Genomic DNA, 21,984 nt, shown 5'->3' with positions numbered 1-21,984 from the left:
GAAGAGGAGGCTTTCAACTTGGGAGTGAGGGGAACATGTGAGGGTGGAGAAAAGGTACCCAGAAGTGGCTGGAAGGAAGAAGAAGGGATGTCATTCTATTTCAATTAAAATATTTTAAAGGAAGGAAATAAAGGATTAAACAATCAGTTACAACAAAATGTAATCGTGAAACAATCCAAATTTAGGCAAAAATAAGAAAATTAAATAATGGAGCAAAAAGAAAAACAAACATGTCACTCCTACACCCATTCACACCAGTAATTAAATTATGTAAAATAACTGACCACTAAACAGAAAGGCAAAGACCTCTTAGTTGGACAGAATAGAAAACTCAGTGAAATTTAATATTAGTAGGAAATAGAAAATTAGGATCTGCCTTAATCAATGTTCTATTACTATGAGGAGACACCATGACCACAGCAACTCTTATAAAAGAAAGCATTTAATTGGGGCTTGCTCACTGTTTCAGAGTTTTAATTCCATTTTCATCATGGTGGGGAGCATGGTAGCACACAGGCAGACATGGTGCTGAAGACGTAGCTGAGAGTTCTACATCTAGAGCTGCAGGCAGCAGGAAGAAAGCCACTGGGCCTGGCCTGGGCTTCTGAAACCTCAAAGCCTACACCTACTGATACACTTCTTCCAACAAGGCCATACCTCCTAATCTTTTCAAATAGTGCCACTTCCTGGTTACTAAACATTCTATATGCACTCATGGGAGCCATTTCTATTTAAACTACCACATGGTCAGGGACACTTGGCTTGGGAGAGAGGGAAGGTAATATTGAGGAAAAGGTCAGGAAGGGGGTATAAAAACAATAAAAATGTTTTTAGAAGACATAGGGAATTATTTTATTTTATTTTATTTTTACTTTAAATTATATTTAAGCATATATATATATATATATATATGTATATACATATATACATATATATATATATGGAACCATTGAACTAGTACTAACTTGAAAGCCTCTCTAGATCTCATATTGGGGAAGGAGTTATGCAAACTGACAAGGAAGGACCCCACCCAGCTGGAAAGCCTACACATCACAACAACACTCAGAATACCAAGCTGTCCCAAAAGGTGCAATAGTGGCATTTATATCCTGGGAGTAACCAATAATCTCTGGGGATTTAACTGGACGTAGGAGTCATTTAATAAGAGGCGATTCATGCCTGACGCTGTAGGACAGGCATACTACACATGGAGGGTGAGGGCACTGATTCTAGAGAACCTACTACTAGCACTTCCCTAAATTAGCATGATTTCTAACTGTCTCTTAAATACTTGATTCTATGCCCACCTATGAATGGAGTTCTCAGTTCTCTTCAAAGAGGTTTCTTTTCACAGTAGATAGAGAGTGCTATAGAAAGGCATAACTGGTTAACATACAGAGAACAACAGACTGTGGGGTAGCTATCCCAATGGACACAGCTACAACAGAACTCTCTTACCTTCTTAAGGCTAAGAGAACACTGTAGAAGAGGTGGAAGTAAAGAGGCTGGGGGGAGATGGTCATCTCCAGAGATAGGGCCCCTTGGTCGGTTATCCAGTCTCAGTTGGTCAGTTCCAAAACTAAACAGGTTGTATTTATTAACTTTTATCTGTATATAAGTGTGTGTATGAAGGAGCTAGAGAAAGTACGTAAGGAACTGAAGGGGTTTGCAGTCCCATAGGAGGAACATCAATATGAACTAACCAATAACCCCAGAGCTCCTTGGGACTAAACCACCAATCAAAGAAAACACATGGTGGGACTTGTGTCTCTAGTTATATATGCAGCAGAGGAGGGCCTACTTGGTCATCAATGGGAGGAGAGGCCCTAGGTCCTGTAAAGGTTCTATGCCCCACTATAGGGGAATGCCAGGACCAGGAATGGGAGTGGGTGGGTTGGTGATCAGGGGGAGGGGAGAGGGGATAGGAGATTTTCGGAGGGGAAACTAGGAAAGGGTATAACATTTGAAATGTAAATAAAGGAAATATCTAATAAAAAAGATATAATAAATGTGTGTGTGTGTGTGTGTGTGTGTGTATGGACGTGTGTGTATGGATGTGTGCAACAATAATATTAAAGAATGAGAGGCCATGAGTTTGAAAAGGAAGAGATGGAGGCACACAGGAGTAGTTGGAGATGGGAGAAATGATATAAACACAGCATCCAAATATGATGTTCTTAGTAAATAAATACATTTATAAAAAATTTAAGTCTTTTAAACAGAAAGTCATAAATAATTTGAACACAAAAGCTGAGAATATTATACACTCTTCTGACAAGAAGCAAACTAAGGATGAATGTTGTGTATGAATATATTGTATAAATATATTTTCAGAAGAAGGAATGTTAACCCACATATTCAGAGAAATTTCATGGTGATGTAGAATAGGGCAATTTGTCAAGAAGCCATAAAGCCTCAAGCATAAGGGACTCACTAACAGCTTTGTGAATCATGAGGTAAAAATTCAAAGAGCTCAAAGGAAAGATTAAACAATCTATTGGCTTCACTTGGACAATTGCACATTACTTTCAATAGTTAGTAGATCAAATAAGACACAAAATGAAAAAAAATATAAGAGATTTGAAGCTGGGTGTATTGCTGCGTGTCAGTAGTCCCAGAGTTCAGAACGCTGAGGAAAGAGGGCTTCAGCTTAGGAGTTCCACAATAGCTTGGCCAACACAGCAAGATGAATAAACAAATAAACAAACAAATGTAAACATCACTGTCAACCAGACCAACTTCACAAGACTTGTAGAACACAAAAGAATACACATTTTCAATAACATACCAAACATCCACTATGAAACAAATCAATCAAGATACATAAAAGTGCGTAAATTACGTAGAATATTTTGTTTTACAGAAGTCAATAACAAAGATGTTTGGAATAATCTTCAAATAATAAGAAGGTCACACCTTTGAAAACCAGATATACATTAAAGAACATTTCAAAGTAGTGTAATATCAACTAATAAATGAAGCAGGTCCAAACTTCAACGGGCCAAATTCTAGTTCATGAAAAAAAATTAAGCTGAAAATAACCAGAAGGAAAGATATCAGGTTTATAGGTCTCCAGGAAAGGGAGTGTGTGATAGTTTACTGAGTGCCTAAGGCTATCTATGGGGTAATAAACATATTCTGAAAAATGCAGTGATTACTTAAAGCCCCAGCACCCCGAAGGCATGCAGTTTCTGTTTGATCTCGGAAGCTAAGCAGGGTTGAGTCTGGCTGACTGCACCAGTGAGGCCGAGCTGGACATTTAAAATGGTTACATTCATGTCTTATGTGACCCTCGCCTTCATTAAACAAAATAAGAATAAACAAGTGGCATAGAAACAGATTTAAATATTGAAAAACTAAAATCCATAGTTAGCTCCTTAAAACAATTGAAAGAAAAAAAAAAAGAAGAAACCCTAGTCAGACTAACCAAGGTAAGAGATCAGATCACTAGTATCAAAGATGAGGGTGAGCAAATTGGCTTAGAAGATAAAGACACTGGTTGCTAAGTGTTCCATGGTGGATGGAAAAATTTTCTCCAAGCTGTCCTGACTTCCAAATGTGTGCTATGTCACACAGTCACTCATAGGCATAGGCACACACACACACACACACACACACACACACACACACACACACACACACACAAGAAATGTGCAGGACAAGATTGAAAAATAAAAGATTATTATCATAGTTTCTATAAGCACTAAAAGAAGAGTGAATACATATTTTTAGTAGTCTGATGTAAATCAGTTTAAAAACAGGCACACTGCCTGAGAGGCACAAGTTATCAACGCCCACGGAAAACCATACAAACGGAAGCCCTGGGTGTCTATGGAAACCGAATTCAGTTTTAAACATTTCTTTACAACTCCACACTTAGATGACTTTGCTCCTAGTCCTGCTGAGCCCAACCAAACATTTACTAAAGAAATGCAACTCATCCCATTCAACACATTTCAGAAACTAGGAATGAAGGAAAAAAAACAAACAAAAGAAAACAAAACAACAACAGCAACACATGCCAACTCACTCTAGGATTCCTGTGCCAAGGCTGACACTGAAAGTATGCATACACTGATAAAAAGGACAGACACACTTCTCACGGCTGTCAGCAGCAGAAGTTTTAACCGGATACACTAATACATTGAATCCAGAGAAATGTGTTTGAAGACAATGGGTTAAGTTCAGTTTTAATTTAGGGAATTCAAGGTTATGTTAACTTTGAAAAAATAAGCACATGTTTAATAATATTCATGGGCTAAAAGAGAAGGGAATCTTCTCAACCAAGATGAATAAAACACTTGACAATATTCTCATATCTAACCTGTGTTGTTGCAAAGATCCCTCAATGAACTAGGAATATAAAGAATATTCTATAACTTAGCCCTAACATCATTCTTAAAAATAATGGGCTTGATATCTACATAGAAGAGAAAGCTTCTATGTAGCCTTTATGCTTTTGATTGGTGGGATTCAACCTGAGTACCTGCGGAGGTTGGATACCTAGTAAGATATGAGGGGGAAAAGAGGGGCCTTTAAGGAAGGGAAATGAGTAGAGTGATATAGAGAAACAGGGGCGACTAGCAGAGGAGTGGGGCAGAGAGAAGAGGGAGAGGAGGGGACACGGGGCAGGATGACTAACAACTAGGACCTATGAAACCCTGCTACTGTTAATACTTTCCAAAATATATAAAACATGAAAAGAATTTAAATAGAGCCACTGTGTAATGGGAGAGACGATGCCCAAACTAGACAGCTCATGCTACAAAACAAAACCTCCAGTGACAGGAATGAGTGACATTTTCTTGAGTCACTGTCCACAAGGATCCCACAGACCATCCAACACATCACAAGCTACTTCCAAGGCTATTGGTTACTCTGCACAACCTGTTGCTATAGACCCTGTTGCTATAGACACAGCTTACTGACATCATGGAATACAGAGAAAGCAAGCAGGTCTCCATGGAAGATTAAAAACATTAAAAGCTTTGAGAAACCCTAACCACACTGACTAACCAAGAAATCAATAGAAGGGGACCCAAAGTTATCAGTATTAAGGCTAAGAGAAAGAATATTAAGCCATCAAGATGGCTCAGCAAATAAAGGTGCTTATTGCCAAGCCTGTAGAGGGTACTTTCTGCACACTACTGGTGGGGCAAAGTAATCGGCTGTCAACATCACTCAGGTACAAAGGCTGCAACCTAAAACAGCGATCTGTGTGCAAGAGACACTGTTGCGATAGAGAGAGGCACACATTAAAACAAACAAACCACTGCACACATAGTAGGGTTGCTAAAACCACAGTAAGCCTGGGGTGGTGTCCCAAACCTGTAAGCCCAGCATTCAGGAAACTGAGGCAGAAGGATCCCAAGCCTGAGGACCTGTCCCCAAAAGACCAAAAGGGGGGAAAAAAGGTATCACTTTGGCATCAAGTGACATGCTTACTTAAAGAGCAAAAGGAGCATGGAAGCAAATGAGCAGTCCTGGGCCAACTTAGGTCCTCGAGAATCTTCTAATCAAAATATCCAGGCGCCCTGGCTCACGTTAAATGCCAAAACGTTCACTTTTGATATGAGAAAACCATTCCTGAGAACAGCACTTTGATTTCTGTGGCGAATGAGTTTTTGTGTGTGTGTACGGCCATCAATCTTAACAACAGTCATTTTCTTTTTTCTCTTCTTCTTCTTCCTTCTTTTTCTTCTTCTTCTTCCTCTTCCTCTTCCTCTTCCTCTTCCTCTTCCTCTTCCTCTTCTTCTTCTTCTTCTTCTTCTTCTTCTTCTTCTTCTTCTTCTTCTTCTTCTTCTTCTTCTTCTTCTTCTTCTTCTTCACAATAGCTTAACTCAAATGATTTTTCTAACAGTTTGTTAACAAGCACATCTTGTCTGCAGGAAGTTTGTGAGATAAAGGACAGCATTTCTCCAACATCTGTTTGCAATGTTGGGAATTGCCTAATGGTTGCAATTTAAATACTTACCAAATCTCAGAAAGCTTAACTCATCCTATATTTAAATATATGTTAAGTATTAGGTTTGGGGGAATATGCTGAAATATGAAATGAATATTATTACTGTATTTAAATATTTCAAACGTTAAAATTTTAAATATTTCAAAACTCCTCAAATTGGGAACTAGTTATTAAAAATAACTGCAAGTCACAATGTTTATATGATGATACTTCAACACTACCAGAAATATGAAACTCTCTGTAGTGAAAGGAAGCACGGTTTTATAAAATAACAAAACGGAAGAGTAGGGCTTGTTTTGAGAGCTGTCACTTGAATATATAAAAATTCCACGTGATAGGTAACATCTGTGGGTACTCTGGAAGGATCGCTCAGACGTTCTCACCAGCTGTAAATGTCAGTAACTAGCTCTGCGCTACAAAACTCACAAAGTGTACCTGTACCGTTCATCAAAATGATGCCAGCAAACCTGTTCCAGCAGGTATCCCAGTCATTCTAGGAAGGGCTTCTCTCTTCCAGTCTCCAAATAAAATCAAACTTTTAGGGAAACAGAGAAAGATAGGGAAACAGAGAAAGATAGGAGAACGTGCATGATTTCGGTAAACATAGGCACCGAGCCAGGGAGTGTGAGGAAAGAAAAAGCCAAACAATACAGTTTAAAAAAAAAAAAGGCCAGGAAACTCAATACTGAGTTGTTAATGTGCAGTGTCTCTATCATGAGAGGGTTGTCCAACACTTAAGGGGGAACGAATGTTGAGACAGGAAAAGAAGTTTTTCAGCAAAGTCCCTGAGACGGGATCTTTGGGTTCTGTCCAACACTGTGATGTGGTAGTCTTGGGGCATGTCTTTTGTTTCCCGTGCCTGTGATAAAAATATCCTGACAAAAGTAATGTAAGGGAGAAAGGGTTGTTTTAGCTCACAGTTACAGGTTATTGTCCATTGTGACAGTGAAGTCACAGCAGCAGCAGATGATGGGATTTGGTCACATTATTCCCAGAGTCAGGAAGAAAGAACAATGAATGCATGCACACTAAGGCTCTCAGTTGGCTTTTTTGACTCATACATAGCCCAAGATCCTCTGACCAGGGAATGGTGCCGCATCCCATAGCAGGTGGATCTTCTCTGCTGCAATCAGAACATCCCTACATGTCCAAAGGCCCTTCTTTGAAAGTTGACAGCTCTGACCATCACAGGGCTGAAACCACAGTGGGCTCCACCCCAGCTTGGCTACATAGTGCTGTGGTACTTCAATGATGATGTTGGTCATGTGTCATAGTTACCTCATCTCTATAGCGCACTGCCTATAGGGTCTACTCCGGAGATAGTAGATCCGTCTGTACTTTGCTTTCAAGTCTGAATTTGATAAAATCAATGATTTTATAGTTATATTTTGTACTTGAATATTCCAAACAACCAGAAATTTGAACTTAAGTGGATATTTAGGACTATGTTTAATCTCCTAAACCATATACATCAGCTATATACAGAGGTTTCCAAGAAATATTAATTCTAAAAACAGGCACTTTTGCATTAAATAGAGAAATAAAAGGTTTACTGTAGCTTGTGGTTGCAGGGATATTAGTCAGTAGTCCTGTGTTATAAGGCTGAGTCATGATGGTGGGATCATAGGCTGGGCCTGTACACTCCAGGGCAAGGAGACAAATGGGCCCAGATAAATGGCTACATCGAGAGGTTTCTATTTGCCTTGGATGACGTATTATATTGTTCTGATGCTATCAATACCTCACTCTCTCTGCATGTACTTTTAATGGCTTGTAAGTCATGGTATCACTGGACTCTGAGCTTCTCAGACCCATTATTTGGTATTTTTAGAGTACATTCTTTTATTTATATGCAATGACAAGTGGTTTCTGAATGTATAGATTACATGACTGTCTTCCATATAAAGGCACCATCATTAAGTATTGAGACTCATCTTGCCAAGGTCGCCAGGGCTAACCTCAAAGTCACCGATCGCTCCTATACATTGGGAGCCCAAAGGGGAACATGCTCCTTTGCACACTCTCACCTCTGCTCTACGTGGACCCTCACAGCTCGCAGACGAGAAATTCACCTTTTGGGTCCTGGAGCTCTGCCCACTGTGGCCTGAGGACCTTTAAAGCCGGTAAGAGTCTCCGTGATTGCTAACCTGGTGGGAAACACCGAGGTCTCCAAGGTCTATAAAGGTAAGCCTGTGAGAGTGTTTCCACAAACAATTTGATCATACTGCCTCAAACCTAGTGGGTAGTATAATCCTTTGATTTCAAACTTTGAATAGATTACTGGGAGAACAGAGAACCTCTGCCAAGTGGAGATGCATGGGAGGAAATGAGTGGCTGGGGCTGCATCCTTGGGGGTATATCCAGGTTTGTCCTCTTCCGTTTACTATGCTGTGCTCTTTGCCCTGGGGTGAGCAGCCCCCTGCCTATGATCCCACTGCCATGACTCTGCCTGATCGCAGAGAACTTCAGACTAATATCCCTGCAACCATAAGCTGCAGTAAACCTTTCGTCTCATCCTTTCAAGTTACCATGTCAGTCATTTTGCCACAGCAACCGGAAGGCTGATAAATGGTTCCGAACAGAATAGGTGGCACCCAGACAGGGCAACCAGAAAGAATGAGGCTGAAGTTTACACTGCAGCAGTTACAGGATAAGAGATGAAGCTAGCTGAGTCCTCAAAGCCATTCTCCGGTAGCCATACAGGGGACAACTGGTTAGTTAGAAGAGCCATCACCACACACAATGTTTGATCGTGACCAATTTTATTTTCAGCGACATTATTGGGTACTTTATGGCAAAGCAGAGTTCATTCAACATTTTATTTTGCATATTAAAAAACTTCCAAACAATAATTTTATACAGAACATCTTCCCAATCGTAATTAAGTCCAGAGATGATAAACTGTAGTCTCGAGGGCAAGCACCACGAAGCACATCTCAGTGTCTTGCTGCTCATGGTTTTCTGTTTTGTTTTGCTTAGTTTTGTTTTTTAAGCTACTGGTTATATGTTGAGCAAACAACTCTTTAGCTAAAGGAATGAACATAAACTTTGGAAACATTCAATCCTGAGTCCCTCATGTGGCCTTTATGTCTAAGAGATTTTAGGCACAGCTAAGTAATAACTCATTTAAAAAATTTAGTTTTTAGTTTTTGGTATATGATTATTAAAGAGTTCTCAAAATTACCTATGAAAGCTACTCTATCTAAAACACAGTGACTTCACACAGACAGTGCACCTAATATGCACAATGTAGTTGATTTGTTCTGTCCTAGACATCATGTGGTCCGAGGAGGGAGGATGGATGGTCCTCTAGGCTCAGCTAAGGACTGATACAGAAGTTAAAAAGGACACACACCTTTGACACATTGAAGAGGTAATCATTTGAGACTATACTGTCTAGATAAAAGACTGTATATCTTCAATTACTTCATTTCACTAAAATGTGGCTTGAAAAACACAACTCCTGGATTATAACGCATTCCATTAGCGCTGCTGTTCAGTACCTTGTTTTATTTTTGGTATATCTGCATATTGCATCCAGAGTTACAAACTGCCCACAGTGCTTTCTGCCTCATTCAAGTATAATAAAAGTAGAAATCTAAAGAAGCTCTAAGGCTAAACAAACTATACATCATACAAAAAAATTAATTTACAATCAAAAAGTATTGGCAATGCCCTTTACAAGCCTCAACAAAGACTCATCACAAAGGATGTCATAATCTACATACACATGGTTATCACATAAATATACCGTTTAGATTCTTGTGCTGCAGAGTAGCTGTTAAATGAACACAGATAGAACCAGCACTCTGTACCACAAACATTTCTGTTAAAGTAACAGTATTGTCAATACTAATCAAAGGAACAGGAATTTCTTATTGCATATTTATTGTGGCTGAGGCAGTTCGTTATGATACAATAATGCAATCTCCACATTATTATTTTAAATAAACAAGAACACTTCTACTAATAATAGAAAGAGTAATTTTTTTTTCTGAAATCACATAGAACATTGCTACATACAGTTTTAGGCAAATACTGAAAGACATGACCTTAAGGTATCTGCCAGAAAAGCAGATGTGCATATTTATATAAACTAAACAATGCAAGAAAAATATTGCACAAAATCCTATGTTTCAAAATAAAATATTTCTGTCTCAATATACATAATTCCCTATTTTATAAACAAATCCTAACATCAACTGGCTGTTGCAAAGCGTTTCTATTCCTGGAAGCTTTAAAAAACAGACACTAATAGGCCTCTGGCCTCAACGTGGGGAAAATGCTCAGAGAATCAGACTGCTAAAAAACTGACTACCAACATTAAGAGATGCCTGGGGAGAGCCTACATTTAGGGGGTTCAGTTTCCATTTTGAACTTTCATTCTGATTTTCAAATATCTTCTCAGATTGGAGACTCACTGACACCAACCCAGAACCTGAAGTTCTCAGGAGACAATTTACTCATGAAAGTGATGAACTTGAACTGGAGATCTGAGCAGAGAAGGGACAGCTGTTGACTGCAAGAATGTCCACAGCCATTTGCTGTTGACCAGGAATCTTCCCTTTGTTTAACCAACAAGTATTTCATGGGCATTCCTGGGTCACACCATTAGATATCAGCATAGCATCTTAATAACAGTCACACCATTAGCTAAGAAAAAAAAGGCTCCCTAGAAAATGTTGTTACCAAGATTTTTTTTTTTTAAATGTAAAATCGGGACTCCCAGCAACATGACTAGGTTCTTCCTTTATATACTCTAAGTTACTCCTGAACTGGGGGAAACGGCCATCAGTACTGCAAAGGGACAATGTCAGGTCGTGTGGATGGTCAGAGCAAGGACTCAGCCAAGCAGTGCCTCTGAATCTGTCCTTTAGGGTGGGATCTTAGCAGCATTCTAGTGAGTGGCTCATATAATTACTAAAAGAGTTAACGATTTTGTAGTTTGAACATACTTTAAATAAAGCAGCTATTTTTAAAAAGCATCTCTCGGTGTTGATTCTTGAGCGAGTACCATCTAAGCAAATACATCCTTATTGTATTTTTATTATATTATTATTATTATTATTATTATTAGTTATTATTTTAACACCTACAGTTCCTTTCCCTTTTAATTGATTCCCCAGAGCTGGGTAATTGTTTCCTCCCGTACCCTTACATCCTTAATTTTTATACCTTGCTCCTGAAAAGTCAATAAATATTTTCTCAGTGAAGGAGTTACTAACTCTGAATTGGAAAAGTCAGTATGCCATAAGCTGATAGTAAGATTGGCAAGACTAGGTAATCACCCATGCATTTTACTCGGCAACGTCTTCACTTTAACACAACTGCAGACCGACATTTGTCCTTCTATCTTTAGCCCCTGACCTGGCCTGGATGCAAAGCCTGAGGGAGACTCGATGAGTCACAGATCAGGGTTCCTTTAGAGGCGTATAAAGCACAAGATTCGGGAGCCAGAGCTGTGAGTTAGTCAAGTCTCTCATCGCTCAGAAGCAGCTTGTCTGAAAGATTTATTTTGGGAGCTCCAGTTGTTGGTGCTCAGTATATAGAATGACAGTGCAAACAGAAACACATATTTTCAATAGCAGGGAACTTATATTTGATTTGGTTTGGGCAAAGCAAAACAAAACAAAAAAATACTCCATTTATATTCCCTTTTTTAAAATTTCAGAGCTCACCTGATGGTCTCTTATTTTTACAACTGTTTCCATCATAATACTGGGAAGTGTCATTTAAAAGCTGACTTCAAATACTCAAGGTTTTAATGGTGCGAAGCACCTACTTGCTTCCAGTTTTCTGGACATTTAAAAATAATGTGTACAGTTTTTCTTTTTAACATAAAGTAGCTGTTTTTGCTTGTTACATAAGGCACAGATCACTTTCGTGGCTTAGGACATTATTTGTGAGTGGATAAATGTTTCCAAATAGTCTAGTGTTACAGTAGAACATCTCACAAGCTGACTCAAGGTAGAGAGCCACAAACCTGTGGCCATGGGATTACCATGGAAGTAGACTGGAAGCCAGTGTTTTAAGCTGCAGTCAGGATGCTCTCATTTTTTTAGACAATGAGTTCTGATGTGAAAAAGAGACCTCACTTGAAAAATGGCATTAAAAGCGCTCCATTCTGTTGAGGAATCTGGTGGGAACCCCTGCCCAGCAGTGTGACTACCACAATAACTTTTCCACTTCCCGCTGAAATCAGCTCTTCCATGTGTACTCTCCTGTTGTTTCAGTAAACTGGGACTAATGAACAACACATACAGGCACAATCTCACAACCTTGCATATTATTATTGTGTGAAGACAAGGATTAAATCTTCCCTTCTATAGTGAGCCCATCCTCAGAAGGACAGGCTCCACCATCCACTACAAAAGAGGGAACCATTACCTCAAGTAAAACTACCTAGTTATATTTTGGAATGCAGTTTTAAAAAATGACCTGTGTGTGTCAAACAGTGTAGTAGTGGATGCTTCCATCTCTGAGAAGTTTTTATAGTTTCTTACAGTATTATGAAAGCTAGTCCCCAGGGAAGAGGCTTTTAGGCCAGAACACAGTCCTGGGTTTGAAGTCCATGATATCTTCAGCAATGCAGTTACCTTTAACTTCTGGAAGGCAACCAGGAACAACTGTACTAGCTTATACTGTTTAACTTTTAATTTTTCAGTTTTAAGAAAGTGTATTCATGGTCTAGTGACATAGCTGACTGAATAAAGCACTTAATACCAAAAAAAAAAAAAAAAAAGACCTGTGTAAATATTTTAAGGACTATGTTAAATAAACCTCCTAAAATTCTAGCTAAAATTATATTCTTTAAGTAAATACTTTAGAGTATGGCCTTACTGGAATTCTTCAATGGTTTTGCAAACTTTTTTTTTTCACTAAAAAAAGACAATTTTTGAAAAGTAATCATCACACTTGAGGATGTATAGACTAGAACCATGGCGTGTTCAAACACACTACCTGCACATCTAGGGATCTGCATGTGCTCTCAGGTGTGCTCCAAAGCTAGAGTAATCATGAGGGAGGCAGGATCCACGGAGAATCACAAAGGATGCATTTTGATACTTCTCTGCCCTAAATAATTCTATTGTGCCTGCCCTTCCTCTCTTCTTTGCCTGCACCCCTCCTGCTTGCCTGCAGGGGACACACTCAGAATAGAGAACCCCAGCAGGTGTTCAAAGTCAACACAACATGGCATATGCTTGCAGCACACCCCTTCAGATGCTGAAAACGGCACTTTTCTTCTGTGATCTCCTCCCTCAAAGCTGGATAACCTCGGTGTAATAAGGAGAAAAATACTATATACAGTACAGGAGCTGGACATCTGAACAATATTCCTGATAACTTCAAAGCCATCAAACTAAGAAAGTGAAGTCCCAGGGTGAGGAGGAACCTCAGAAGACATGATCGTAGAACATACTCTAGAACGCTGAGGCGATAAGGGAACAGAAAGGGGACAGCAGGGAACAGTCAGAGCTCTGACTACCACACAGCGAGTCAATGATAGGGCAAATGCAGCACACTAACATAGGATGCTAACAACAGCAGAGACAGGGTCCAGGGCAGAGAGCAACTCAGTACCATCTTTGCATTTTTTCTACAAATCTAGAAGAACATTTAAAATACAAAGTTAATTCTTTAAAAAAGCAAACACAAGGTAAGGCTATGAGCATCTTCACAGCACGTCAGTTAAGAGAAGAGGACAACAGCCTATCTGGACTCTGCAGGGCATTTGGCTTTCGGGCGGTGAACCATGGTTAACACATACATGAGATCGACCATTGAGGGGCTTCTTTGTAAGCAGAAGCTTTTAACTTCACATTGTAAGTCAGCACTTAATATAGTTCACTGAAAGGTAAATATACACATTCACGTTGCTTGGAAAACATGGCTACATGTCTTCATAAAAAGCAAATTATTTCTGCTAGAGTGCATTGAAACTGGAAAAGAATGGTGAGCTTAGTTCATGGTAGAAAAAGGCATCACTGCTCTGCAGGACAAGATAACTCCTCTTTCAAGCTTTGCATCACGCGTCATCTGTATGTTTAGCATAACTGGAAGATTAAGGCAATTAGTGGGTTAACAGTTTCATCAGTGTCAGGCTATTTTCCATCAGTTTTGACATCTTGATCAGTTCATGCTCAGCCAGGTTAGTACAGTAACTACTGGCGATATGTGGGGTTATATACGCACACTTAGTTTAAATAAAACAAACAGCATTAAGCACCAAATACTGGGAAAGCTTAAATTCAAAACACACTTTCAGCCTATGTACAAGTTAGTACCTGATTTAACAGCACAGCAGAATTCGTTTTACGCTGGGAAACCAACAGGTAATACAGATCCATGAGATGAACAGACAGGGAAACCAACTAGACTGCAGTAGGGGTCGCCATTCCTATCAGTGACTCTACTGTTCCCATCTCAGGGAAGGAATTCCACATGCCTCCGGAGAAGCCAAGAGGCAAGCAACTGACCCACTACTGGTACCTAAGTTTGGTTTCCACTTCTGCTTTCTTCTGAAATGTTTAAATCTTGTTGGAAGTCACATGACATGTGACACAATGACACTACTTCTTGGAGAAGTCCGACATCCTTTGAAGGCTTCGTGTCCTCTTTGCCAGCCTTCTCCCAGGGAACAAAAGTCGACTGGCGGCTCCCGGGGCCGGGCACCGACAGATCCTCTGACTGAAGTGGAGCCTGACCTGGTGTTTGCTTCACTTCTGCTCTTCCTCTCTCTGTTTGGGAAGCTTCAGGAGCAGCAGGCTGGGAACGCAGTCCTGAAGTCGGAGCTGGCTTTCCCACCACAGTAGGGCCACTTACGCTGTCAGCACAGAGGGGCTTCTCCCTGCTCTCCTCTTTCAGGATAAACAGAGACTCTGTCAGCCCACCAGAGGAAACGCGTTTCCTTGGGGATGGAGGGAGTTGCCTGCCATGGAGGGCGCTGTCGTCCTGCCCGAGATTCCACTCTCCCTGGTCTCCAGAAGCACACAGCAGGGCCAGGTTATTCTCACTGGGAGCGTTGGACTTGTTCTGGGAAGGGAATTACAACTTCAGAATACTTACAATAAAATGGCAGTGATTCTTTAGTGGTGTCTGCTTTGCAAGCAAGGTCACCATGCTTCAGCAGGGGCCTGAGCCCCACCCCAGGGGTAGGGGAGCACTGACTGAATCCTGACAGTTCCTGCCTGCCCCATGAAGAGGAATGATGGGTGTCGGGTGGGGACTCCACAAACTCTGGTTTCAATGTGTTTAGATTGTCACCTGTCACAGTCAAATCCACATAGAACGTCCTGTTCTCCAGTCAGAATGGGGTCCCACTGCACATAAAGGTTTATTTTGAAGCACTTTAGTTCATTTAAAACTGTTCACTTTTCAAACAAGAAAATAGAAAAAATATTTTTAAGACATATTAATTACAGTGTTTTTTTAAAGCTCAGGAGTTTTTATAAAAATAGGAATGTTTCACATAAAAATGTTTTCACAAGGGTGAATGCTAAACTAGACGTCACTATGCCCAGAAAGGGGCATCACTGGGTAGCACCAGAGCAGTGACTGCAGCAGCAGTGTGAGCTGCAGAAGTAATCCGTACGATGTACGATGTACACTTTTTACCACAGTTTGACGTTTCTGTACTTACCTAGAGGTAAAAATGCTTCTATAAACTAAGTTTACTTATCTGATTGGGCAACCATAGCAAGGGCAAGAGGGTTTCCATTTAATTCTGTGTCTCAACTAACCGTAGGCTTGTAATCAATGTCATCCATGGATCTGAAGAAATCCAGGCTCTTGGCAGGCGCCAGCTTTCCTTGATCAGAGCTGTGCGTGCTCAGCGTGTCCAGGATCTCACCCAGTAAGTCCATCTCCCCTGAGTAAGGAGCCTTCACCTGGGCTTCAACGGAGTCATCGCTTTCGTAGAAATAAGCACGGGTTTCTTCCCCGTCTTCAGAAGATATCCTGAAAGGAGACACAAGGTAGGGCAGTCGGCACAGGCGGAGTCTCAACTCACTTGCTAAACAACAAACGCCAGCAAAACAACAACAAGGTCACAACTGGAGGTGAGGGTGATGTTGACTTTTAATCCCAGCAGCCTGGAGGCTGAGGCAGGAGGATTGCACGTGTGAGGCTAGTCTGGGTTCCAGAAAGAAACCAGGGAAAGGAGAGGGAAGGGTTAAGAGGAGGAAAGGAGGGAGGGAGGTTTAGAGGAAGGAAAAGGGGAGGAAAAGAGAGGGAGACACAAGACTGGGAGAAAAGGAAGAAATGAGAAAGAGGAAAGAGAGGGTTGAAGGACAGGCAGGGACAAAGGAGAGAAATAAAAATTAGTCAAAGTCTCCACAGTTATGCATACATCCACTTCAAATACTAAAAGACTTAAGTACACACATTAGAGCAATAAACACAATGTCATGGCTCAGTAATCTGAAGCCGGCTCCATCTGTCTCACGCTATAGGATTTGGGGATTTCCTAGAAACGTTAGATTGAACACTTAGAATATTTGCAGCATTCATATTCTATATGGTTGTCCTTTTCTTATTTGTTTTGGAGAAGAATAAATATTCTCCTATGTAGACAGGTTTATTTCATATGTAGGATGTCCATTTTATTACTATGTATCTTAAAATTGCTTAAAAAAATGAAGTTTATACAATTCTCCATTCTTTGTATCAAGAAACAGTTCTAAACCTCCTTCCTTCCTGTGATGGTGCCTTCACCTTAAGCCCTCCCCTGGCTCACTGGACTGTTACCACTGTCCCCATGTCACCTGTCCCTCTCAGTGTGGGGTGACAACCTGACCTAGTGTTCATCTGTCATCTTTCCCACTCCTTGGACACCTCTGAATATAACTCTGCTTCCCAAGAACACGACATTTCAAGTCTATCATGCCCTGCCCCTGTCCTAAGCCTCATTCCTCACGGCGGTGAAAGGAGTGCCATTTCTGTTTGTTGGTGAACATTGAGAGGGAGCAAACATGAACTTTACTAGTGCCTAAAGACCATGCCACTGCACAGGGTCCCGCAGTGCTGGACTCACTTGCTTGCCCGTTCAATGTCATCGTCATCATCATCATCATCATACAGGGTACCATCTAGGCTCTTATGAGGCCTTTTCAAGTGTGTCTGGAGAGAAAAGTTGACAATAAGTTGAGTTACTGATTTGAAATATGTCTCTTTAATAATTTTAAAGGAACAATGTAATTTTTTATAACAAATACTTAGACATATGTTTTCAAAGCTTTGAATGTCATCCAATAACCTGACAAATTAGAACAAGGAGAAAAAGAACAAAGCAGCATTTTAAAAAGAATCAACACTTCCTAGCTTCTCCAGTAGTAGCTGGAAATAGATATATAGGTGAACAGTCACACCATGCATCCACAAGGCAACTATCACATTTTTAAAAGAACCATCGAGAGTTGTCCATCACATCTCCTACGTGGTTTATAATGTTGCAAAGATGCAGACTCTGGATCTCCAGAGCTTCTGGAGTGTTGGGGCCCAAGTTCCTGCATTTGTGACATTTTCAGATGGTCTCAGTGCTCGATCCGAGGAATTCACTCTCAAGAGCAAGATCTTCAAATAACGATTTATCATTTGTACCTGAAAATGCTATATTATGCATTCATTAGACGTTCTAAAATGTAAAATGTTCATGTTGATTGGCTGATCTGTTATTATGCACATGCATTCCACAGTAAACATGTGGAAATCAGATGACAACCTGCGGGAGTTGGTTCTGTCCTTCTACTATGACGGTCCTTGGAACTGAACTCAGATCATCAGCCTTGGCAGCAACTACCTTTACCTGCTCAGCTGTCTTGCCAGCCCTAGGTATTTTTAACAAATATTTGTTTTTAAAGATTTATTTTGTCTTATGTGTATGAGTGTATGTATGTATGTATGTATGTATGTATGTATGTATGTATGTAAGTATGTATGTATGTGTACTGCTGCATGCCTGGTGCCTGCAGAGGCCAGAGGAGGGTGTCAGATCCCTGGAACTAGAGTTACAGACTGTTGTGAGCTTCCTTGAAGTTTTGGAGATCCAAACCTGAGCCATCCACGAAGAGCTTTTAGCTGCTGAAGCATCTTCCTAGCTCCAAGATGTCTTTTTAACACAATTTAAAAATTGTGACATCTACAAATGAAGTTACCTTTAATCTTTTACACCATATAGACTATCTCCATACATTTAATTTGTGGGTCAGAATTACACAGGTCAGTGCTGCCTGTAGTGCCATGTCCCCAGTCTCCTTCAGTGTCCCCTTTCCTTTGCACCAGCCATGACTGAAACATGGTAGCCCACCCTCATTTCCTGAAAACTGGCAGTTTATGTGGCGGTCCAGACTCCATTTTCAGCTGACTGATGCCTGTTTCTGGCGAGCACAAGCCACGGTGGCAATGTGCAGTCTTATAGTACACAGTGGTAGGCATGTGATGTTCAATTTTGTTAACATGGCTCTGGGTGTGGCTTGCCTAGCCACTCACTTGGTTCCATTCACCTGTCATGACCACTGGGAGGTCCATTTTTTATTAGAGTTATTTTATAGAGTATTCCTTTTATATTTTTAAAATTTTATTAAAAAAATATAAATATAAATATAAAAAACCCTTTACTATTTAGCACTATATTAAGATATAATACAGAACAAAAAGAGCATAGAAGTTGTTGGTGTGCTCTTTTATTTCCAAGAGTAATGAGCCACTGCCCCAGCAGTCTCTAAATTGATGACAAGATGAGGTTATTTTTAATATTGTCATGGCTTATATATATTTAGTACATTTTAAACCACCAGTTATTATTAGTGTTCAAAATACCCCATTGTTGAACTTTGGCTTAAAAGCACTTATCTTCAAGACACACATCTTAAGAAAGGCATAGGTTAAAAGATTCATGGTTAGGTTTTTCCTTAAAAATAATCCGGTATTGGTGACTGGCCTTGAGCTCATCACTGCTATAGCTAAAGCTATATAAAGAATATCTGAAGATTTCTAAAATGTTCTCTTTATTATTATACATGGTCCAGTGCTTCAAAAATAAGGTTATAATTTTTACATCATCATCCTTTTACCCATGGAAGCAGGCCCATGTCTTCTCGGACATAACCTCAGAAAAGGGCTTTGGGTTTTTCAAGTGGGTAATGGCATTCAGAGGTGAAAACTTGTTGTCATGGTGCTCAAAATCGTATACCATCCTTCTGGGTGGGGAACTTTAGCCTTGGCTTTGCCCTTGGCCACATCCCCTAAAGGAGGACCTGCTTGTCTCCAAGCCCACAGATGTCTCCCTGGGCTGCACTACAGAATAAATAAGTCTCTGGGATCTCTAGAGAGCCCCACCTGCTCACTCCTTGGTGCCAATGCTCCTAAGGTGAAGCAACGAGGGACAGACACACAGGATAAACACTGTGACCTGTGACTGAATTGTGTAGCGAGTCCCCCAGGAGTCTGAGGATGAGGAAGTACTGAGGGGCTAAGACCATGTCAGTTTGCCACATAAACTGAAGTTTCTTCAGTTGGACAAAAGTTCTCAGAATTATCTAGGAACGAAACTATCGACCACAACATTCGTTCTGGGAGGGAAAATTAATCTTACTCTCTTTCCCAAAACAACAACAACAATAACAACAAAAACAACAACAAAAACAAATTAATACAATACTGCACTGTCAGTACAATGAACTCTACATATGCAACTTTCTAATAAAACAATTAAAATTTAAAACAAAATAAGCAAACTACGAGGAAAGTAAAATGTGCTTAACTTGGCTGCTATTTGTTAATATCGTCACTATTTACGAAGATAAGAATATTGAGCAGTAAGTACATAGCAATATATTTGCTAAGTTCTTTGTAGAGGCCTCTCACATACACACAAGGTTAGGTTCTTTCCATTTACCATTTCAGAGCCTAGTGATCGCCACAATAAGCTGAGGTACGACCAGAGATGCTGGATAGTTTCTCCAAGTCACATACAGCATGCAGAACAGGGACAGCAACAGCAGAGGAAGCGCTGTCATCGGTTGCGCTGCAGATCCTGGCTGCTCCAAGACACTTTCATCCTGTAGCTGCCTGCCTGCCTCAGGGCTCTCCAGTATTTCACCCAAACTCTGTACAATCTACGTAATACTTAAGTCATGAAAAGAACTTCATCAGAAAATCTGAGTGTTATTTCACACTTCCTACCTACCAGGCCTCTATTAATTTTCACAGAGATGCTACTAACTAGTGTACTTTATGAAAGATATTCACAAAAGAATTTTAGAAACACATAAAATGAACTAATAATCATTTTCCTTTTTTGTAGATGTTAACCTACGTCCAGTGGAGACACTGGAGCTACAGGTGGCATCTGCACTGTGGGCCGCTCGTGCTTCTTGCTGTCTATGTGCTGTCCCCTGGATTGTTTGTTGTCTTGTCTCATTGGTGCCCTCATCTCTTCATGTGATGACTAACCTTGACTGTCAACTTGACACATGTGGGAAGGAGGGACAGAAGAACTGCCTTCTTCACATTAGCCTGTGGGCATGTCTCAGGGGGAAATTTCTTAATTGTTAATTGATGCAGGAGGCTCTGCCCATTGTGGGTCTGTCACCCCTGGGCAGGTGGACGTGGAACCAGTCAGTAAGCAGCATCCCTCCATGGTCCCGCCCCAGGCTCCTGCCTTGGCTTCCACTATGAGGACTGTTACCTGTAAGTGGAGATAAACCATTTGCTCCCCAAGTTGCTTTTGGTTTATCACAGCAACTGAAAGCAAAACAACACTTAATAACCTAAATAAAATATGTACATGATTTTACTCTTTAATATAGGCTTATCCTTCCTCCAAAGCATGCAGTTGATATTTCCTGAAGAAATAAATATTTGCATATATAGCAGGTAGGTTCTTGTCTTAGGGTTGCTGTGATGAAACATCGTGACCAAAGCAAGTTGGGCATGAAAGGGTTTATTTGGCCTACACTTCCATATCACCATCCATCACTGAAGGAAATCAGCACAGGAACTCAAACAGAGCAGGAAGCTGGAGGCAGGAGCTGATGCAGAGGCCAGGAAGGGCTGCTGCTTTACGGCCTTGCTCCTCATGGAACGCTCAGTCTGCTTTTTAATAGAACCCAGGGCTACCCGCCCAGAGATGACACCACCCACAATGTGATAGGCCCTCCCCCGTCAATCACTAACTATGAAAATGCCCTACAAGCTTGCCTACAGCCTGATCTCATGGGTGCATTTTCTTACTTCGGGCTCCCTCCTCCCTGCTGACTTCAGTTTGTGTCAAGCTGACATAAGACCATCCAGCGCAGTTGTGCTGAGTATTTAACCGGCTGATATCAGCCTCTTCTGTGCCCTGAGGCCCATTCATAACCTCAGAGAAGAATGGAGGGCCATCTTTTTGTGCCACGCATTAGGCTATGTGCTGAGGCACAAGAACTAGCAAGAACAGAGCTTTGTGTCCTTATGGATGTTAGTCTAGTAAATAAAAACTAAACAAACTCCAATAGTCACACCAACAAGCACAAAAGGTGTGACTCAAATTAGCTCCTACTAAGCTATCCCTGCTGAGAGAGCACTTCGTAAGAATTTGACCTAACAATCATTGAGCCCAAAGGAACTCTCTATTCCCTGGGCTCCGGAAGGCCATGTGTTAAGAAGATGGTGAGAAGGAGTAAGCACACATACAGCTTCCCTCCACTGGGGTAGTCAGGGGAACACGAGACGTTTGTTATCATGGCACTCATGCTACTTTCGGGGCCACCAACATTTGCAGTTATTCTTTTGATCACTAGGTGGCACACACTTATTAAAAAGTCAGCTGGACTACGTAACCTGGTGTTACCTAGAGGCACCATTGATTTAGCAGGAGAATGAGGGGGTGAGAATGTGGGCAAGGGTGGCAGGGAAGAACCAATACCAGATTCACAGTCCCAGACAGAGGGCAGCACAGAGGCCCTGGGCTCAACTGTCTTCTTCTGGCAGCTTACTTGAAGTCGGAGCTTCAAGGTAAGGGTGCATCTCTTTTCTTTTAG

The 21,984-nt window shown here is 40.8% G+C and overlaps 2 protein-coding genes and 1 long non-coding RNA gene across 10 annotated transcripts in view; 2 read left to right on the top strand and 1 right to left on the bottom strand.

Annotated features, from left to right (window-relative positions):
• Crb1 (crumbs family member 1, photoreceptor morphogenesis associated) overlaps window positions 1-8,105 on the top strand; it is a 202,668-nt gene extending 194,563 nt beyond the window's left edge. Inside the window, exon 13 of one of the 2 annotated variants that reach the window (XR_001783143.2) lies at window positions 8,018-8,105. The gene's annotated coding sequence lies outside the window, so the exon portion shown is untranslated. Of the gene's footprint in view, window positions 1-7,872 lie in introns of both variants that reach the window. The other variant, XR_001783142.2, reaches the window with a different exon arrangement.
• Window positions 8,106-8,710: 605 nt separating this feature from the next.
• The window catches only part of Dennd1b (DENN/MADD domain containing 1B), a 212,335-nt gene continuing 199,061 nt past the window's right edge, over window positions 8,711-21,984 (bottom strand). For 5 of the 7 annotated variants that reach the window (XM_006529716.4, XM_006529719.3, XM_006529718.3 and 2 more), the window contains 3 exons: window positions 16,998-17,083; window positions 15,706-15,922; window positions 9,837-14,998 (listed from right to left, as the gene is read on the bottom strand). In XM_006529716.4, the coding sequence (XP_006529779.1) occupies window positions 14,456-14,998; window positions 15,706-15,922; window positions 16,998-17,083 (846 nt within the window). In that variant the 3' untranslated portion in view covers window positions 9,837-14,455. Of the gene's footprint in view, window positions 14,999-15,705; window positions 15,923-16,997; window positions 17,084-21,984 lie in introns of all 7 variants that reach the window. The other 2 variants (NM_001166501.1, NM_181347.3) reach the window with 1 other exon arrangement.
• Window positions 17,082-20,836, top strand: Gm41960. Its single transcript, XR_878582.3, has 2 exons — window positions 17,082-17,794; window positions 19,868-20,836. It is a non-coding gene; the product is annotated as a predicted gene, 41960 (long non-coding RNA).

Source organism: Mus musculus, chromosome 1 (assembly GCF_000001635.26).
Source record: "Mus musculus strain C57BL/6J chromosome 1, GRCm38.p6 C57BL/6J".
In the NCBI taxonomy this organism is placed as follows: domain Eukaryota; kingdom Metazoa; phylum Chordata; class Mammalia; order Rodentia; family Muridae; genus Mus; species Mus musculus.
This window is presented reverse-complemented; position numbering and strand designations above follow the sequence as displayed.